Source organism: Phodopus roborovskii, unplaced genomic scaffold, assembly GCF_943737965.1.
Source record: "Phodopus roborovskii unplaced genomic scaffold, PHOROB, whole genome shotgun sequence".
NCBI lineage: Eukaryota > Metazoa > Chordata > Mammalia > Rodentia > Cricetidae > Phodopus > Phodopus roborovskii.
Genome location: NW_026126407.1, coordinates 4,089,632 through 4,104,891, shown reverse-complemented (window position 1 = coordinate 4,104,891; position 15,260 = coordinate 4,089,632). Strand labels below are relative to the sequence as shown.

At 43.6% G+C, this 15,260-nt stretch overlaps 2 protein-coding genes across 2 annotated transcripts; both read right to left on the bottom strand.

The window, feature by feature from the left end:
* Positions 1–3,688: 3,688 nt before the first annotated feature.
* Positions 3,689–4,066, bottom strand: LOC127218830 (60S ribosomal protein L31-like). Its single transcript, XM_051179848.1, has one exon. It carries the CDS (start codon positions 4,064–4,066, stop codon positions 3,689–3,691), a length of 378 nt encoding a protein of 125 aa, XP_051035805.1.
* Positions 4,067–12,312: 8,246 nt separating this feature from the next.
* Ccnq (cyclin Q) lies at positions 12,313–13,506 on the bottom strand. The gene has a single exon (XM_051179847.1). The coding sequence runs from the start codon at positions 13,448–13,450 to the stop codon at positions 12,698–12,700; it is 753 nt and encodes a 250-aa protein (XP_051035804.1). The 5' UTR covers positions 13,451–13,506; the 3' UTR covers positions 12,313–12,697.
* Between the last annotated feature and the right edge of the window lie 1,754 nt (positions 13,507–15,260).

Here is a 15,260-nt window from a genome sequence, read left to right as displayed (position 1 = left end):
TCTCCAAAGACTCAGGATTTGGCTGTTGCTGGCAGAGCATCTTAATGTGGCTCAGTGTTTTCATTTCTGTCATTTTGTTGTACCTGCCCCCCGAGGCAGCTGAAGCAGAAAGATCTTCTTGAAAATGAAAATAAGCTGTGAGGAAGCCCCCTTGTTTTTCTCCGTGCTCAGGCTGGTTTTCAGGGTGTCTTTTAAGCAGGGAAGCCTTGGAATCCAGGGGATCAGAGCACAGGTGTGACCTCTGGAGGTGACAGGTTGGGTGGGTTGGGGTCAGTAGGTGAAGAGGACAGCCAGCGGCCAGAACAACAGTGCCTTGAGCAAGCAGTAGTTTTTTAAAATCACACAACAGCAAGAAGATTGCCCATCAATTAGAGCCACAGATATTCAGAAGCTAACTTAGCAAACGCTAAAGATTATTTTTAACTGTGCATACCAGACAGCCGGGCTGACTCCTCTGGCAGCTCTGTCAATCTCAGCAAATCTGAACTAGAGTCATGGAAGGTGACAGCAGGGGAAACCGCACATCAGGACAACTCTTTCCTGGGTGTGCAGACAACTAAGGAAAAACTTTCCAATGAAGCTGACCACTCAGGAGGGACCCATCACCGTGGCAGGAAGTGCCGTTCTGCTTGAGGCACTTGTCCAGGCATCCTTCCGGACCGCCCTTCACTGAGGGAACAGTCCTTGGCCTTTCTCATTTGTGGATATTGTCACTTGCTCTCAGTTCTGCTTTGGGGAATTAAGGCAACCTTCAGCATCTCTCCTTTGACCTTTGCTGGTTTCAAAGCTAATCTTAAGATAACGACGTCCCCTTTCCCTACTCTTGGCATTTAGGGATAATATTCATCTTCTTAGGGTTGGGTATGGAAGGAGATGCTTAGACTCTGGTATCTCTTTTAGACAGGGATAGGGGATGGTTGGGAAAGGTATGGTTTAGATGGGATATGGGTAGATTAGCCTATCTTCTTGTGAATTATTTTAGTAATAGTAGATATTAGTATTATACAGCTTATAGATTCTTATATGTGGTAACCTATGTAAAATTAAGTTTTTATTCCCTTCCCAAAATTGTACATAAATTGTATATTTTGTCATATTGTGAAAATCTCTCCAGTTATGATGGTTTTTGCACAAAATCCTTACCATATTCTATGTATGTATATTTTTACTTATGTTCAAGACATTTTTGTATATTGATACAATTCAGGATATTTTTACCATGCTGCACTTCATAGTTCTACCTCTGGTCTAGACATTTCTACTCTACCTCTGTTTTAGGGATTTATATGTATACATACACATACATAGTTATATTGCTTAGGTATCTGTCCCTGCTTTACTCAGGGAAGTTTCAGTTAGTGTTATAGCTAGGTTCCTGAATATTACAGATTATCTTCACCCATGTTTCCTATACCTATGAGATTAGTCAGACATAGATGCTTAATCTTCAAACACTTCATAAACCTGCAGAACATGGAATTTAAACATTTTAATATCAATACTCCGTTGACATGAGACACTATTGCTCCTGACAGCACCATGCACTTTCCCGAAAATACGTTGGACACTGTTGTCGCTCCTTTTAGAGTCTATCCTTGCTTCAGCTATGGCCCCCACCTTGACCACTGATTTGGATGTGTGGTTCTATGTGCTTGCAGGAGACAAACATAGAAGACTTAAGCTTTCCAGCTTAGGACAATTCTATTGTAAACCCCGTTTCAACTTCACTCTAGGGTTAGATAGTTAGGTCTTAAGTTAGTATGTTCTCGATTTTCCTTTTCTTAGAGCACACTTGTTAGTCACTGTTTTGTATATAGCCTTGTATCAAACCTAAATCTTTCCTTTAGACTAAAAGGGAAATTGTAGTGAGATATTCACTATGTCCGCATCTGTGGCACAGACCATGCCCATTGGGGGTGGAGTCAGGGCCAGACTGGGTGAACTAAGTTTGAGGAGGGGGCTCTGAGAGCTCTCTGGCTTGCAGCACGGGTACAGGAGAACATCCTGAGGCATCCTTGGGACCAGGAACCTGATGGTGTTCATCTGTCTATGTTGTAAGTTATTTCTCCCTGAATAAACATCTATTCAGCCTATTTGTTTCTCCTGGTCCTTATTAAACATCAATAGGCCTGTGTCTCACAGTCTGTGTGCTCTGGTTAACACCCTATTTGGCTAGAGGGTCATCACACATAGGTCTTGCATCATCTGTCTTCCCAGCGAGGCACACTGGTCAGCTTCCTTGGTCTCCTTCCTCTTTCTTTCTGAGTCTAACTGAGAAAGACTGGAGTGAAGCCTGAGCATCTAAATTTGCGAAGGTGGGACAGGTGCTCCCATACATGTAATCCAGCTTCTTAAGCCATAGGGCTAGGCTGCATATGAGGTCACATGACTAAATATGGGGTTAAAATTTGGTAACAGTAAAAGTGAATGCACAACCACCAAAATGTAATTCAAAATTGAACCAGTGATGAAGCTGAGGTGTTTCTGGCAGTACTTACCTGTGTTTCACTGTTTGCCTTCCCTGAAGCCTTGCTTCTGGATGCACAGCATCTGTACTTCGCACTGTGCATGCCTCACCCCACATTACACCAGAGAGACTGGCTCAAACACCTCAGCTCAGATCTGACACTTGTGGATGCAAGGAACCGTAGTATTTTTACTGTATATGTGAGGATTTCTGCTTTTACAGAAATATGAAGGTTTAATTAAAGAGTTTTCCTTCCATCATTCTTTGGCATATAAGCATCAAGTTAGTGTAACTTTAGATTGAATTGTGTCAGAATATATAGTTTTAAAAATGGTTGCCCAGCAATGATGGTTTGTCCAAACTTTTAAACCCAGCACTTGGGAGACAGAGGCAGGCAGATCTCAGTGAGTTTGAGGTCAGCCTGGTCTACAAGCAAGTTCCAGGACAGCCAGGGCTGTTACACAGAGAAATCCTGTATTGAAAAAAACAAAACAAAACATCAGCAACAAAAAGTTGTTGCTTGTAGGCTGATGAGATGGTTTAGCTGGTAACCATGCTCCTGCCAAGTCTGACAAAGTTCACCCAGTGAAAGGCAAAAACCAACTCCTGCAAGTTGTCCTCTGACCTCTACATGCACACACACACACACACACACAAAATGTAATAAGACCTTTTAGATTGCTCCTTGAATTGCTGACTTCACATTCATTTAAAGAATTGTTAAAAGGGTTTGGAATTGCAATTAAGGACAGAATTCTCAACAATTTCTGAAATGGCCCTAAGCAAAGTTTTTGATATTTTGTGCCATGTGTTTTTGAAGAGCAGTGTTCTCAGCATTGACAATGATAAAATCAAAGCATCTGTCAACTCTGAAATACATTGAAGATGCTCTGTGTCCTGCAGCATCAAGTACTCAGCCAAGATTCAATTCTGATGTAAAAATAAACAAGCATATTCATCTCATTAGTACGTGTTCATCTTTAATAAGTGCTTAAATTATGTGAATACCAAATAATTGTTTTAAAATAGATTTCTTTATGATTAATTTCAGCAAATGTTTTGTCTATATATTGTTGGTATGTGTGAGCCCACATGCTCATATGGGGAAGGGAAGGTCAGAAGTCAATGTCAGGTAGCTTCTTCAGTCACTCCATACCTTATTTATTAATTTACTTACTTACTTTGAAGGCAATTCTGCAGTTTTATTTGACATTCAGCAAGTTAGTTCTCATCTATGTTGACTGTCTGTAGATTTTTGAATGTGGTAACAGGGATGTATGTTACCAATGTGTAGAGCTTGTTAGATGAGCCCTCATCCTCATTACGTTTTTCTGGACAAACATAGTGGATATGATAAGGAGCATTCCTTATTCCTTTGATGCAGATGTCCTTATTGAGCCTAATATTGATGCCCACACATCTGGAGGCCCCATCTCCTTCATGACAAATCCGTGTTTCTTTGAATTCCTGAGGAGCACGCTTCTTGAAGCCCATTCTGTGGATGCACTTGTGAATGTTGATGGTATATTTTCGGATCATCATATAATTGCTGGCAGAACAGCTCTTTTTCTTCTCACCACCCTGCTTTGTGGGAACCATTCTGCCAGGCCCCTTTTGGAATTGTGGGAAAAGAAAGCTGCAAGTATTACCTGACTTATTCCTTAACAGAATCTATCCCTGAAGTGGGAGATTAATGATTCAGCTAGACTGTCCGGCCAGTAAGCTCCAGAGATCCTCCAATTTCCCCTTCCCTAGTCCTGAGGTCGCAGGTAGCAAGGTCATGCCTGGCATTTTAAGTCAATGCCGAGGTTGGAAATCAGGGTCTTTTGCTTGAATAGCAAGCATTTTGTCAATGGGACAGTTTCCTTACTCAGCCTCTGTAAACGTAGATACCAATATACCCAAGGTGATGTTTCCTGGGTTAAAAAAAAAAAGAGGACTGAAAGTTTAAGAAGCCCTGGTCTCAGGCCATGATCTACCAATCGTGCTGCAGATGCCATTTCACTGGTTCTACAAAAGTCCCCTTCGGTATTTCTATTACTTCTCCAAGGGCACTTTCTTCTTTTGTCGTGGCATTTAAGGTCATGCAGAAGATAAATATAGTTTTCAGAGATTAATGAAATGTGTTGTCCTTGTGAAGCTCAGAGGCCACACAAGAAGAAATCTGATATCTCAAGTTCATTTATGAAGATACTTATTTAGTATTACTATTTGTATTATTATATTAGTGTGTGTGTCTGTGTGTATGCGTGTGTGCATGTCACAAGGTCACGTGCAGCAATCAGAGGACAAACTTATGATATCAGATCTCTCCTTCCACCTTTATCTGAGAACCAGGGATCAAACCTAGGTCCTCAGGCTTGCACAGCAAACTCCTTTTCCAAATGAGCCATCTAATCCGCCCCTTTTCTGTTTTAAACAGCTGAACTTCAGGATAATTTCTTAGACAATAATAGCTAATACAGCATCCTTGCTGTGTGGATTTTTGGTATCCTTTGCTTCCTTGGCCTACTCCAAGGGCCCAATCAGCCTTGGTGATGAATAAAACTGGGAAGCTGGGGCCATTAAGGGTATAATGGAGTTGGAGGAGAGTGCCTGGGGTAGCAGGAAGTACCTCTGTGATGACCTCATTGCTCAGAGAACAGCAGTAGTGGAACACAGGGCTGGAGAATAAAGCCTCTCTGTCACACAAGGCCAGCTGGCCTGAGCAAATTCTCAATGATACACATGGGCTGAAAGGCTGTGGACCTCCCTTTGCCAGAGACGGGAGCTTCTAGCATGTTATAAGGGACAGGATGAGAGTCAAGATGGAATCAGGGCAGCCACCCTAATACAAGAAGCTGCTATTAGAATCCAGGGACCTGTAATCTTGAACAACTTGTTTTACTTTCTAGATAGTATCCACTTTGTAGTCATATCTCCTTTGATGGTGTTATTTTGGTTTTTGTTCTTAGTTTTTGTTTGTTTGTTTTGTTTTGTTTTTGAGACAGGGTTTCTCTGTGGCTTTGGAAGTCCTGGAACTAGCTCTCTTATACCAGGCTGGTCTCAAACTCACAGAGAGCCAACTGCCTCTGCCTCCTGAGTGCTGGGACTAAAGGTATGTACCACCACGCCGGGCCAATGGTGTTATTTTGAAGATGCATTCAATAATGTAGGTCAAGCTCTTTACAGAATGCACATGGAAGATTAATTTTGCCATTACTCCTGGAAGAGGGCCAAGTTGAGGGTCTGTCTGGATGCTTGCACCAGGATCTGGGTGCGCTGGGATCTGGGTGAGCAGAAAAGGAAAGTCCTCCAAAGCAGGGTGGTGAAGACCAATGTGACAGGCCTCTCTCCAAAATAAAAGACCAATGAATATTCCAGAAACCACCTCCAAATGGAATTGGAACCACAGAGAAATTGTCTGCAAAAGCCCCATTTTCTATTGAACATGAAGTAAGCCTTCAGAGAGCGCTTATTCCATTTTGATATATGAGCTGCTGAGATGAGACTATACAGCTCAAGCCTCATTTGACACAAAGGCCCTCTTACAGATGGCTTATTCCAAGAAGTCAGTGAACGAAAATAGACCAGTGTTTCTCATCTAGAAGTCATGACTCATTGTTCTCCAGAGAAATCACACAGGAGCAAAACTCAGGAGGGTGGAGCCACACCCCATGGATGTCAGCAATTTCACACTGAGGAAAATGCATCAGTCTAATGAGTTGGAAAATCAGATGATATCAGATGAGAAGTGACACTTTAGATATGATACATAAGTTTCGTAGAAATCATAGAAAATCCTTGATTTTAAAGGGAAAGTATAAAGGGTCACAGATAAGCAGAAAGATTTTAAAATCTGGGTGTGGGTGTGGACACCACTCAGGAGGCAGAGGCAGTCAGATCTCTGAATTTGAAGTCAGCCTAATCTACAGAGTGAGTTCAAACACATCCAGGGGAAAAAAAAAAAAAAAAAAAAAAAAAAAAAAAAGCACTTTCGACACTTCTTGAAGCTGGAGTTTGGAGCTGGAGAGATGGCTCAGTGGTTAACAGCACTCATTGCTCTTGCAAGGGACCCAGGTTCCTAGTGTCCACATGGTGATTCACAATCATCCCTAACTCCAATTCCAGGGGTTCTACACCCTCTTCTGAACTCTGTGGGCCTCTGTGGGCACTAGGCACAAACATGGTGCACTGATTTACATATATGCAAAAGACTCATACACATAAATTTTAAAAGTTTTTTTTAAAGTTCTAAAATCTCGCTGGGCAGTGGTGGCACACACTTTAATCCCAGCACTCCGGAGGTAGAGCAGGCAGATCTCTGTGAGTTTCGAGGCCAGCCTGATCTACAGAGTGAGATACAGGACAGCCTCCAAAGCTACTGAGAAACCCTGTCTCCAAATAAAAACAAAATAAATAAAAACAAAAACAGCTTTAAAATCTCAAAATATTCTTTTTATTATCCAAATGTAAAACACCGTACTTATTGTTCTTAAAGGAAATGGTGACATCTTTACTAAAATAATCACAGATTTTGATACTGTAAATTGTGACTCTGCAAAGTAGCTTTTACTGAACACATACCAACAGATTATAAAAACTACTTGGGATGTCCATTAAACATATAGATTCTAGTCTAGCACAATGGCACACACCTGTAATCCTAGTATTTAGGAGACAGAGGCAGAAGGATTGGCATAAATTTTAGGGCAGCCTGGGTTACACAGTGAGTTCCAGGTTAGCCAGACCTGGAATTTCAAGAATTAACAAAAACAAATGAATAAACAAACAGTACTGTTCCTAGGCCCTTTCCTGGGAATTGTTTCCACTGGGCCTAGGGTAGAGCCCTGGAACCTGTACATAGAGCAGCCTCCTGTCCCCTTACAGTCACTGGTTTCTTTGATGAACAATTTTGTGAAATGGTGCTTTATATGTGGTTTATGTTAAATAACCTTTACAATAGCCCTCCAAAGCATCTAGGGAGGTGGCACCTGAGTTTGATCCCTGGACCTACATGGTGGAAGGAGAGAATTGACTTCTGCAAGCTCTCTCTCTCATACACACACACACACACACACACACACACACACACACACACAAATAAGTGAATGCATTGAAAGGAAATAAAATAGAAAAGAAAATCCTCTAAAGCAGGAGCCATTATCTTCTGTATTTTCCACGTGAGGAAACCAGTTGACAAACACAGGAGTCGCTGGCACTAGCCAGAGCTGTCTGTCCCAAGTGAGGTGCACAATCACCATACTGAACTAAGGGTGGGGGGTATGGTTGGAACTCAGCTCTTCATGGCAAGGTGGCCACCTTCACACTGGGTGAGAGGTTGACTGGGAGGTGAGCCAGGAAGAGGAAGCATAAGGCCTGAAGATCACTTTGATGACTCTGGGATCTCTGGATTTGAGGAGTCATTCTTTGGGCCCTGGGAGACAAAAATGTGACACAGAGTATGTGATCTAAGCTCTGGATGGTAGAGGCATTCAGAGTTCTGGAAGCCAGGGCTTTCAGATCACCATAGATCATCAAGGAGCACCCAAAGATTTCCCTCCGGTGCTTTCAGGGCCAGATAGGGTCCCTGGAACTGATGACAAGAACATGAGCAATGTTGTGTGGTGGTCATTTTTTATAGGCATATAAGACATTACAATGACCATTGCTTCAAGTAATGAGGGGATGCCTTCAGAAGAGACAATGAGGTCAGCTGGGGATCCAAGCCATTGTCACAGACTGGCTAGGACCTTGACACATAGGTGACATAATTAGGTTTTCAATGTGTCTAATCCTCCTTAAATTCCCTGAGAAAGGATGCTGAAGTGCATTGTTCATCCCAGGGGGTGTGAACCAGTAAAGGTCATTGTTTTCAACAGAGAAGTTTTGAACACCACTCCCCACCACACCCCCTTTCACTCACTGTTCCTCAGTTTCCCCATCCTTTCCCCTTTTTAGCTCAGTTTTATTTCTGACAAGGTGAAGATCTGTAAGTCCTCACTTCTCTTCTTACCTCACTCATCTCATTTATTGCTCAGGAAGTAGGTGGGGTGGCTGGGATGATAACTCATAGAGCGATTTGTAGGTGTTGCAGTGCCTAAGTACTCTGCATGAACACATGTGTGTGGACACATGTACCCTTGCACGTACATACACTTGTCATACTCTTGTTTTATTTCACCCTTGCCTTGACTTTGTGAAGATAAGGAAAAGAACACTTCATTCTTGAGAGTCTAATTCTTTAGAACTTACATATACTGGACATTAGCCATTTACAGCAAAATGAAAACCAACTAAGAAGATGGAACTAAAATTTTGAGAACTCCTCGCCTACCTGCAGCGTCACTGAAAGTGACCAAGGAGCATCACTGGCAAGATTGTAATTATAAAGCAAAAACCAAGTACACATACACACACACACACACACACACACACACACAGAGAGAGAGAGAGAGAGAGAGAGAGAGAGAGAGAGAGAGAGAGATTAGCTGCTATCCTCAATTTCTAGATTTTCCTGCTTCTGCCCCCAGAATCTGGGATTACAGGCATGTATCACCTTTCCTCAAACAACTGTTTTCTTTCTATTCTTTGGCAGGGAGATGGAGAGGAAAGAAGGCATGTGGTTGGTCTACTAGTATGGCAAAATAATCACAAAGAACTTGGCAGTACCAAAACATTGAAGAGAATGGAGGAGATTAACAAAGATGTTTGCTTTCCCATGGCAAGGATGGTGAGGGCTGAAAGACACCTTAGACAGATCATGGCTGAGATCAACCAAGCAGGTCACAGGCTCTCTTTGCAGCCTTAAGAATCAAGGCTTTTCGGCTAATTGGTGGTGACACATACTTCTAATCCTAGCACATGGAAGGCAAACCCAGGTGGCTCTCTATCTTCAAGGCCAGCCTGGTCTACAGAGAGAGTTCCAGGACACCCAGGGCTACACAGAGAAACAAACAAACAAACAAAAAAGGTAAGGCTTTCTTTCAGAGAGTGGGAAGAGTCAGGCCACAGGATAGAAACACATTTCTGGAGCCAACATTACAATGTGGTCTGCCTTTGGCCTCCTGAATTTTATTTTCTGATTCCTCTGCTCTGGGAAATGGATCATCAGTGTGCCAAAAGCCAGGTTCTTGGATTTCCCAGGCCATGAGTAGACTTGGGACTATGGTGACATGACAAAGAGAGATCTCTCAGGGAAGACACTTGGGTCTTCCCTACAGATGGCCTGCTAATCTCTGGGGCCAGATCATACTTTCATGTCAGAGAGTGTGGTTCCTTGTGGGTTTTTTTGTTTGTTTGTTTGTTTGTTTTTGCTGTGAAACTAACTCAGAGATTAATAACACATAGTGAAAATCACTCCAGCAAAATCCTCTATTTCTCCTGTCCCCAAACCCCATGTGTTATCTACTACTCCCTGATCTTCCTCTTAACTCCATCCTAGTTGGTCCTAGCAATGACAGGTGGGCAGTTTACCCCAGGGAAATCCTATTCTGGGCCAGAGATGTCAATGACATTTTGGGAGTCATTGAGCTTTGACTTTTGTCACCTTCAGTGGCTTATCTCACCCTAAGGCCCAGGACCTGTAGCTATCTGTCTCTGGGGTCCCAGCTGCATCCCCAAGAGTGGAGTAGAGATCCCTCTACTATTCCGGTGTTTTACAAGGTATGTCTTGTTGCATTAGAAGGAGGTAAGTGTGAGAAGCTAAATTTCCACTGTCACACAGGCTCACTCTCATTCAGGGGAGAGCACTATTTGAACAGCCTGAGTCAGGACTCTGAAGGCCCATTGGAAACAGTGGTCTGGTTCCAGGAACATAGGCTCCAAAGTCAGGCTGAGCTTTTCTGAGCAATGCTGTGACGTGAGGCTTTTCTATCTCTATCCCATTTCCTCCTCCAAGTCCCTATATGCCAGGAAAAGAGAGTAACCTGGAGATCATCTTGTAAGTGGTGGGGTATGGGCAAAACCCACATTTACCTGATGCTTTCTGTACTCTGGAATGGAAGTCCCTGGAGAGTGGGTCAGGGTGTTTTAAGTTGCATGCTGCTTCTACACAATGCAAGCTTGCCAACCACCTGATGGGCCTGGGAACAAATCTGGAAAACAAGCCCTTCATGTTACTGTCCCTTTCATTTCACCATGGGCTTCAAGCACTGCTGAAGGATCTTTACAGGGGTTGCCACCCCAGACCAACCAGGACAATTCCTGTTCCCCAGCTCTCCCTTTCCTCTCTTTCGAGATGCTGGATGACTTGATTTCTAGACCATTTTCTAGCCCATAACACATTGCCTCAATTATGCGTTTCTTTCTTTCTTTTTTTTTTTTTAACCTCAGCTTCCTTCCTTCCTTTCTCTCTCTCCCTCTCTCTCTCTCTCTCTCTTTGTCTCTCTTTCTTTCTTTCAAGACAGTCTCCTGTCCACCTGACTGCTGGGATTACAGGCATGCATGTACCACCATGCCTGTTTGGGGCTTTTTTGTTATTTTGTTTTTTTAAAATTTACTTAACTTTATTTTATATGTTGGTGTAAAGGTATCAGATGCCCTGGAACTGAAGTTACAGACAGTTGTGAGGTGCCATGTGGGTGCTAGGAATTGAACCCAGGTCCTCTGGAAGAACACCCAGTGCTCTAACTGCTGAGCCATCTCTCCAGCCCCCCATGCCTGGTTTATGTAATGCAGGGGATCAAACCCAGGATCTTGTGCATGCTAGGCAAACATTCTACTACTTGAGCTATATATCTAACCTCTTCCTATCTTTCATGTGATCAGCAGGCACTTCTAGGGTGACTAAGCTTTTGGTGTGATTTTATTCATGTAGTTCCCCAGCCCAGAGTTGTGCCTGACACATGGTAAGGATATGGAGAAGTCTGTTGTGAGGATGGATAAATGGCTCTTCAAGAGACTCATGGGGCCCTGGTTCTGTTCCCTTACTTTTGTTAAGTTTTTGTTTTTTGTTTTGCTTTTTGTTATTTTGAGACAGGGTTTTATGTGTAGCCCTGGCTGTCCTGGAACTCTGTAAACCAGGCCAGCCCTAAAATGTGCTTGCCTCTGCCTTCAGAGTGCTTAAGTTAAAGGCATGAACCACCACCACCTGGCCTGTTTGCTAACTTTTTTTTTTTTTTTTTTTTGAGATAGGGTCTCACTCTGCAGCTTAGGTTGGCCAGGAACTCAGGATCCTCCTGCCTTCAGGATGCTCATCAGCCAGGACAAACAAGGCAGCTCTAACACATTTGTCTTATGATTAAGGGAAGTCCATTGTATGGAAACTCATAGGGATAATAAACTATGATTGTGGTTCTTTTTTTTTTTTTGAGGCAGGGTTTCTCTGTATTGCTTTGGAGCCTGTCCTGAAACTAGCTCTGTAAGACCAGGCTGGCCTGGAACTCAGGAACTCAGAGAGATCTACCTGCCTCTGCCTCTCTGAGTGCAGGGATTAAAGGTGTGCGCCACCAATGCCCAGCTGGTGGTTCTTTTAAATAGACATCTGTGAAGAAAGATAAGCAAGACCTCACCATAAAGGCAGGGCCCAGGGAAAACTGTTGAGAATACAAACAAAACTGTTGAGAATGATTTAACAAGACAGAAATTCTTAGTCATTATTATGCATTTAAAACCGAGCTAATACTTTGTGCATCTTTGTATATTTCTTTTTTGTAGAGATTATGGTTCATCTATGTTTTTGAATCCTGCTTTTATTCTAATGTGGACATTTCCCCATACTATCATAAACCCTTTATAGGTTGTAATGGTTGAATAATACTCCATTTTATGGATATACCATGCACCATCAACCACTTCCCCAATACTGATTAGTTTCCCATATCTCCCCTATTGTAAAGTAATACCACAAGACAGCCTTTTGTGCATTAATCTTTTCCCATATTTTATTTGCATAATTTTATTAAACAAAATAAGATTTTATATTATTCATACTTCCCCAAATCCAGTTTTTAAAAAAAACACCTAAGGGTGCAGTCCTATCTATTTCTTTAATTTTCCTGTTGGTGACCTCACACCTCAAATGCAATGGTCCATGCCTCAAATGAAGCATCTTCTCACATGGCAAAAGCTGATAATGCTGCCACTTCTAGGAAGCTGAGTATTTCCTGCTCACATGGAAGCTCTTGGTATTATTTGGACAAGGGCTGCTGGCAACAAAACGACAGCTGAGACCTGCCATCACAGCAACTTGGTGGCACCATACCCAGGCTGCCAATCATCCTGGTCTTTGGTCAGGCCTCAGCCAGGGCCTCAAGGAATCTCTGTATCCATAGTATAAATCTGAATGAGATCAGACACAATATTGTCAATGATTGGCTTGGTAAGGTCGTCACTAAACACTTGCCACCAAGGCTTCTCGGCCTCACCCTCTGCAGGCACCTCGACTCCATAGACCTGTAAGGCCAGGTACAGCACAGCCACGGCTAGGTGCTGAGCCTGGAAGCGCAGGCACAGTCCCCCATGGTAGCTATCTCGTAGCAGGGCCCAGGCTGTAACAGAGATGGGGGTTCGCTGCCAGCTGTAACGATTCAGCCAGTTCTTGAGGGAAATCAAATAGTGCAGCAGGTACTTGTGTGGGTGCTGGAAAGAGACCTGGAAGCGCAGAACTCGCAGCATAAGAAGCTCACATTGCACAATGCTGTCTCGCAACTCCCAGAAACGGGAATCCAGCTCCAACGGCTCGCTGCCCGGGTTAAAGTACCTGTGCGACACGTTGATGATGTCACGAGTACGCAAATGTTGTTCCTCCACTTTCCCGGCCAAGTAAATGGAAGACATGGCGACCAGGTAGAGGTCATAAGCGTCCAGGTTGATCTCGCAGAAGAACTTATGGTAAATGGTGCACGCGGTGGCGATGGGAATAGACTGCATGCCTAGCTTGACGCCTGCCTCCATGATAAACCGGGTTACTCGGAAGTGCACCCTCGCCTCGGGCGCCGGTCTCTCTTCAGCTCGCGGCGCCACAGTCCCGCTCTCGCCACTGTCTGGCCGAACAACCTCCATGAGGCCCAGCAGGCCGCCCCGGAAGGAGAAGCGCTCCGGCGCAACGAGGCCGGCTCCGGGGGTCCTCGCGGAGGGGGCGTGGTCGATGGACGGCACGCCCCCGCCCCGCCCCGCCGCCGCATCCACCCTGCTCTGCTTCTTCCCCTGGATTAAAAATGCGACCTCCGGAGATGCTTGCTGGAGTCGAGGGAGTGCTATTTTTAAGACATTTGAGAAGATACCATTTCTAATTTAGGAGATTTTCTCACTGTTCTTGGGAATATTCAGGCTCTGGATAGGATAAGGACTAATCCTCGCCCTAGCATTCGCCTCTGTGACCTTGGTTGACCTCTATGTCTCAGTTCCTTAGGTGCAAATTGGGGTAGTTGGCTGTCTTGTGAAAAATGAACAAGTGATGTAGGCAAATCAAGTGTGCTCTGTAAATGTGACTTTGCTTTATTTTGAGGCAGGATTCCTACGATTAGTCCAGGCTGGCCTTGTACTTTTGAACCTCTTACCCTGGCCTCCTCTGTAATGGAATTTCAGGTGTCCATCACCATACTCAGCTCATAAACTTAACGTTTTTTGTTTTTTTGTTTTAATCTTCGACACAGTTTCTCTGTAGCTTTGGAGCTTGCTCTGAAACTATCTCTGTAGAGTAGGCTGGCCTCGAACTCACAGAGATTCTCCTACCTATGCCTTCCGAGTGCTGGGATTAAAGGTGTGCGCCACCACTGCCTGTTCATAAACTTATTTTTAAAATTAGAGACAGGGTTTCTCTGTGTAGCCCTGTCTGTCCTGGAACACACCATGTAGACCAGGCTGGCCTGGAAACCACAGAGATATTTCTGGCTCTGCCTCCCAAGTGCTAGGATTAAAGAGGTTGTGTGCTACCACTGCCCTGCTTCAGCTCATAAACTTTAGCTATTACTAATTTGTGTATCTTTGGTTAGCAACAAAGATGGACCTTTTCCACTAACATTTGTGTCTTTATATGTCTGTATGAATTAAGACATTATTTTACTTTACTTTTACTTTTTTTTTTTTTTTTTTTTTTTTTTTTTTTTTGGTATTTGGTATATGACTCTCTAGTGCTGGGATTAAAGGCGTGATCACCACCACCTAGACAAAACATTATTTTAAAGTGGAAAAAAAAAAAAAAACAAATTTAGCTGGGTGTTGGTGGTACATGCCTTTAATCCCAGCACTTGGGAGGCAGAAGCAGACAGATCTCTGTGAGTTCGAGGCTATCCTGGTCTACAGAGCAAGTTCCAGGACAGGCTCCAAAACAACACAGAGGAACCCTGTCTTGGAAAACAAAACACCTAAGCCATAAGGGACTCAAAAGAGACTATATTCCTGAGGGTTTCTGTGTGTTTGTTTGTTTGTTTTGAGACAGAATCTCACTATATAGTAGCCCAAGCAGGCCTGGAACCTGCTACATAGAGCAGGCTGGCCACAAACACAAAGAGATTTACCTGCCTCTGCCTGATAAGTGCTGGGATTAAAGGTGAGGACTATCACTTGCTACAGAAAACTCTATGCTGTTGTTAGTACCGGGGATAGAACCCAGCACTTTACCCATGAGCGAAATGCCCAGCCTCTTCAGTATTTTGATGATGATGATGTCAAAGGATCCTCTTGAAACACTTCAGCAGTGATGGACTAACTTTAGAAGGAACAATGGATTGTTTCCAGAGCTCTGTAGTACCCTGACCTCTGTAGAAGCCCATTGTCTGGTACAGTGAGAATGTCCTTCCTCAGTCTTGGTGGCTGCATTTAGCCCTTTAGGTAGGAGGGCAGAGCAGCCAGTGCCTGCTGCAGCTCCCTC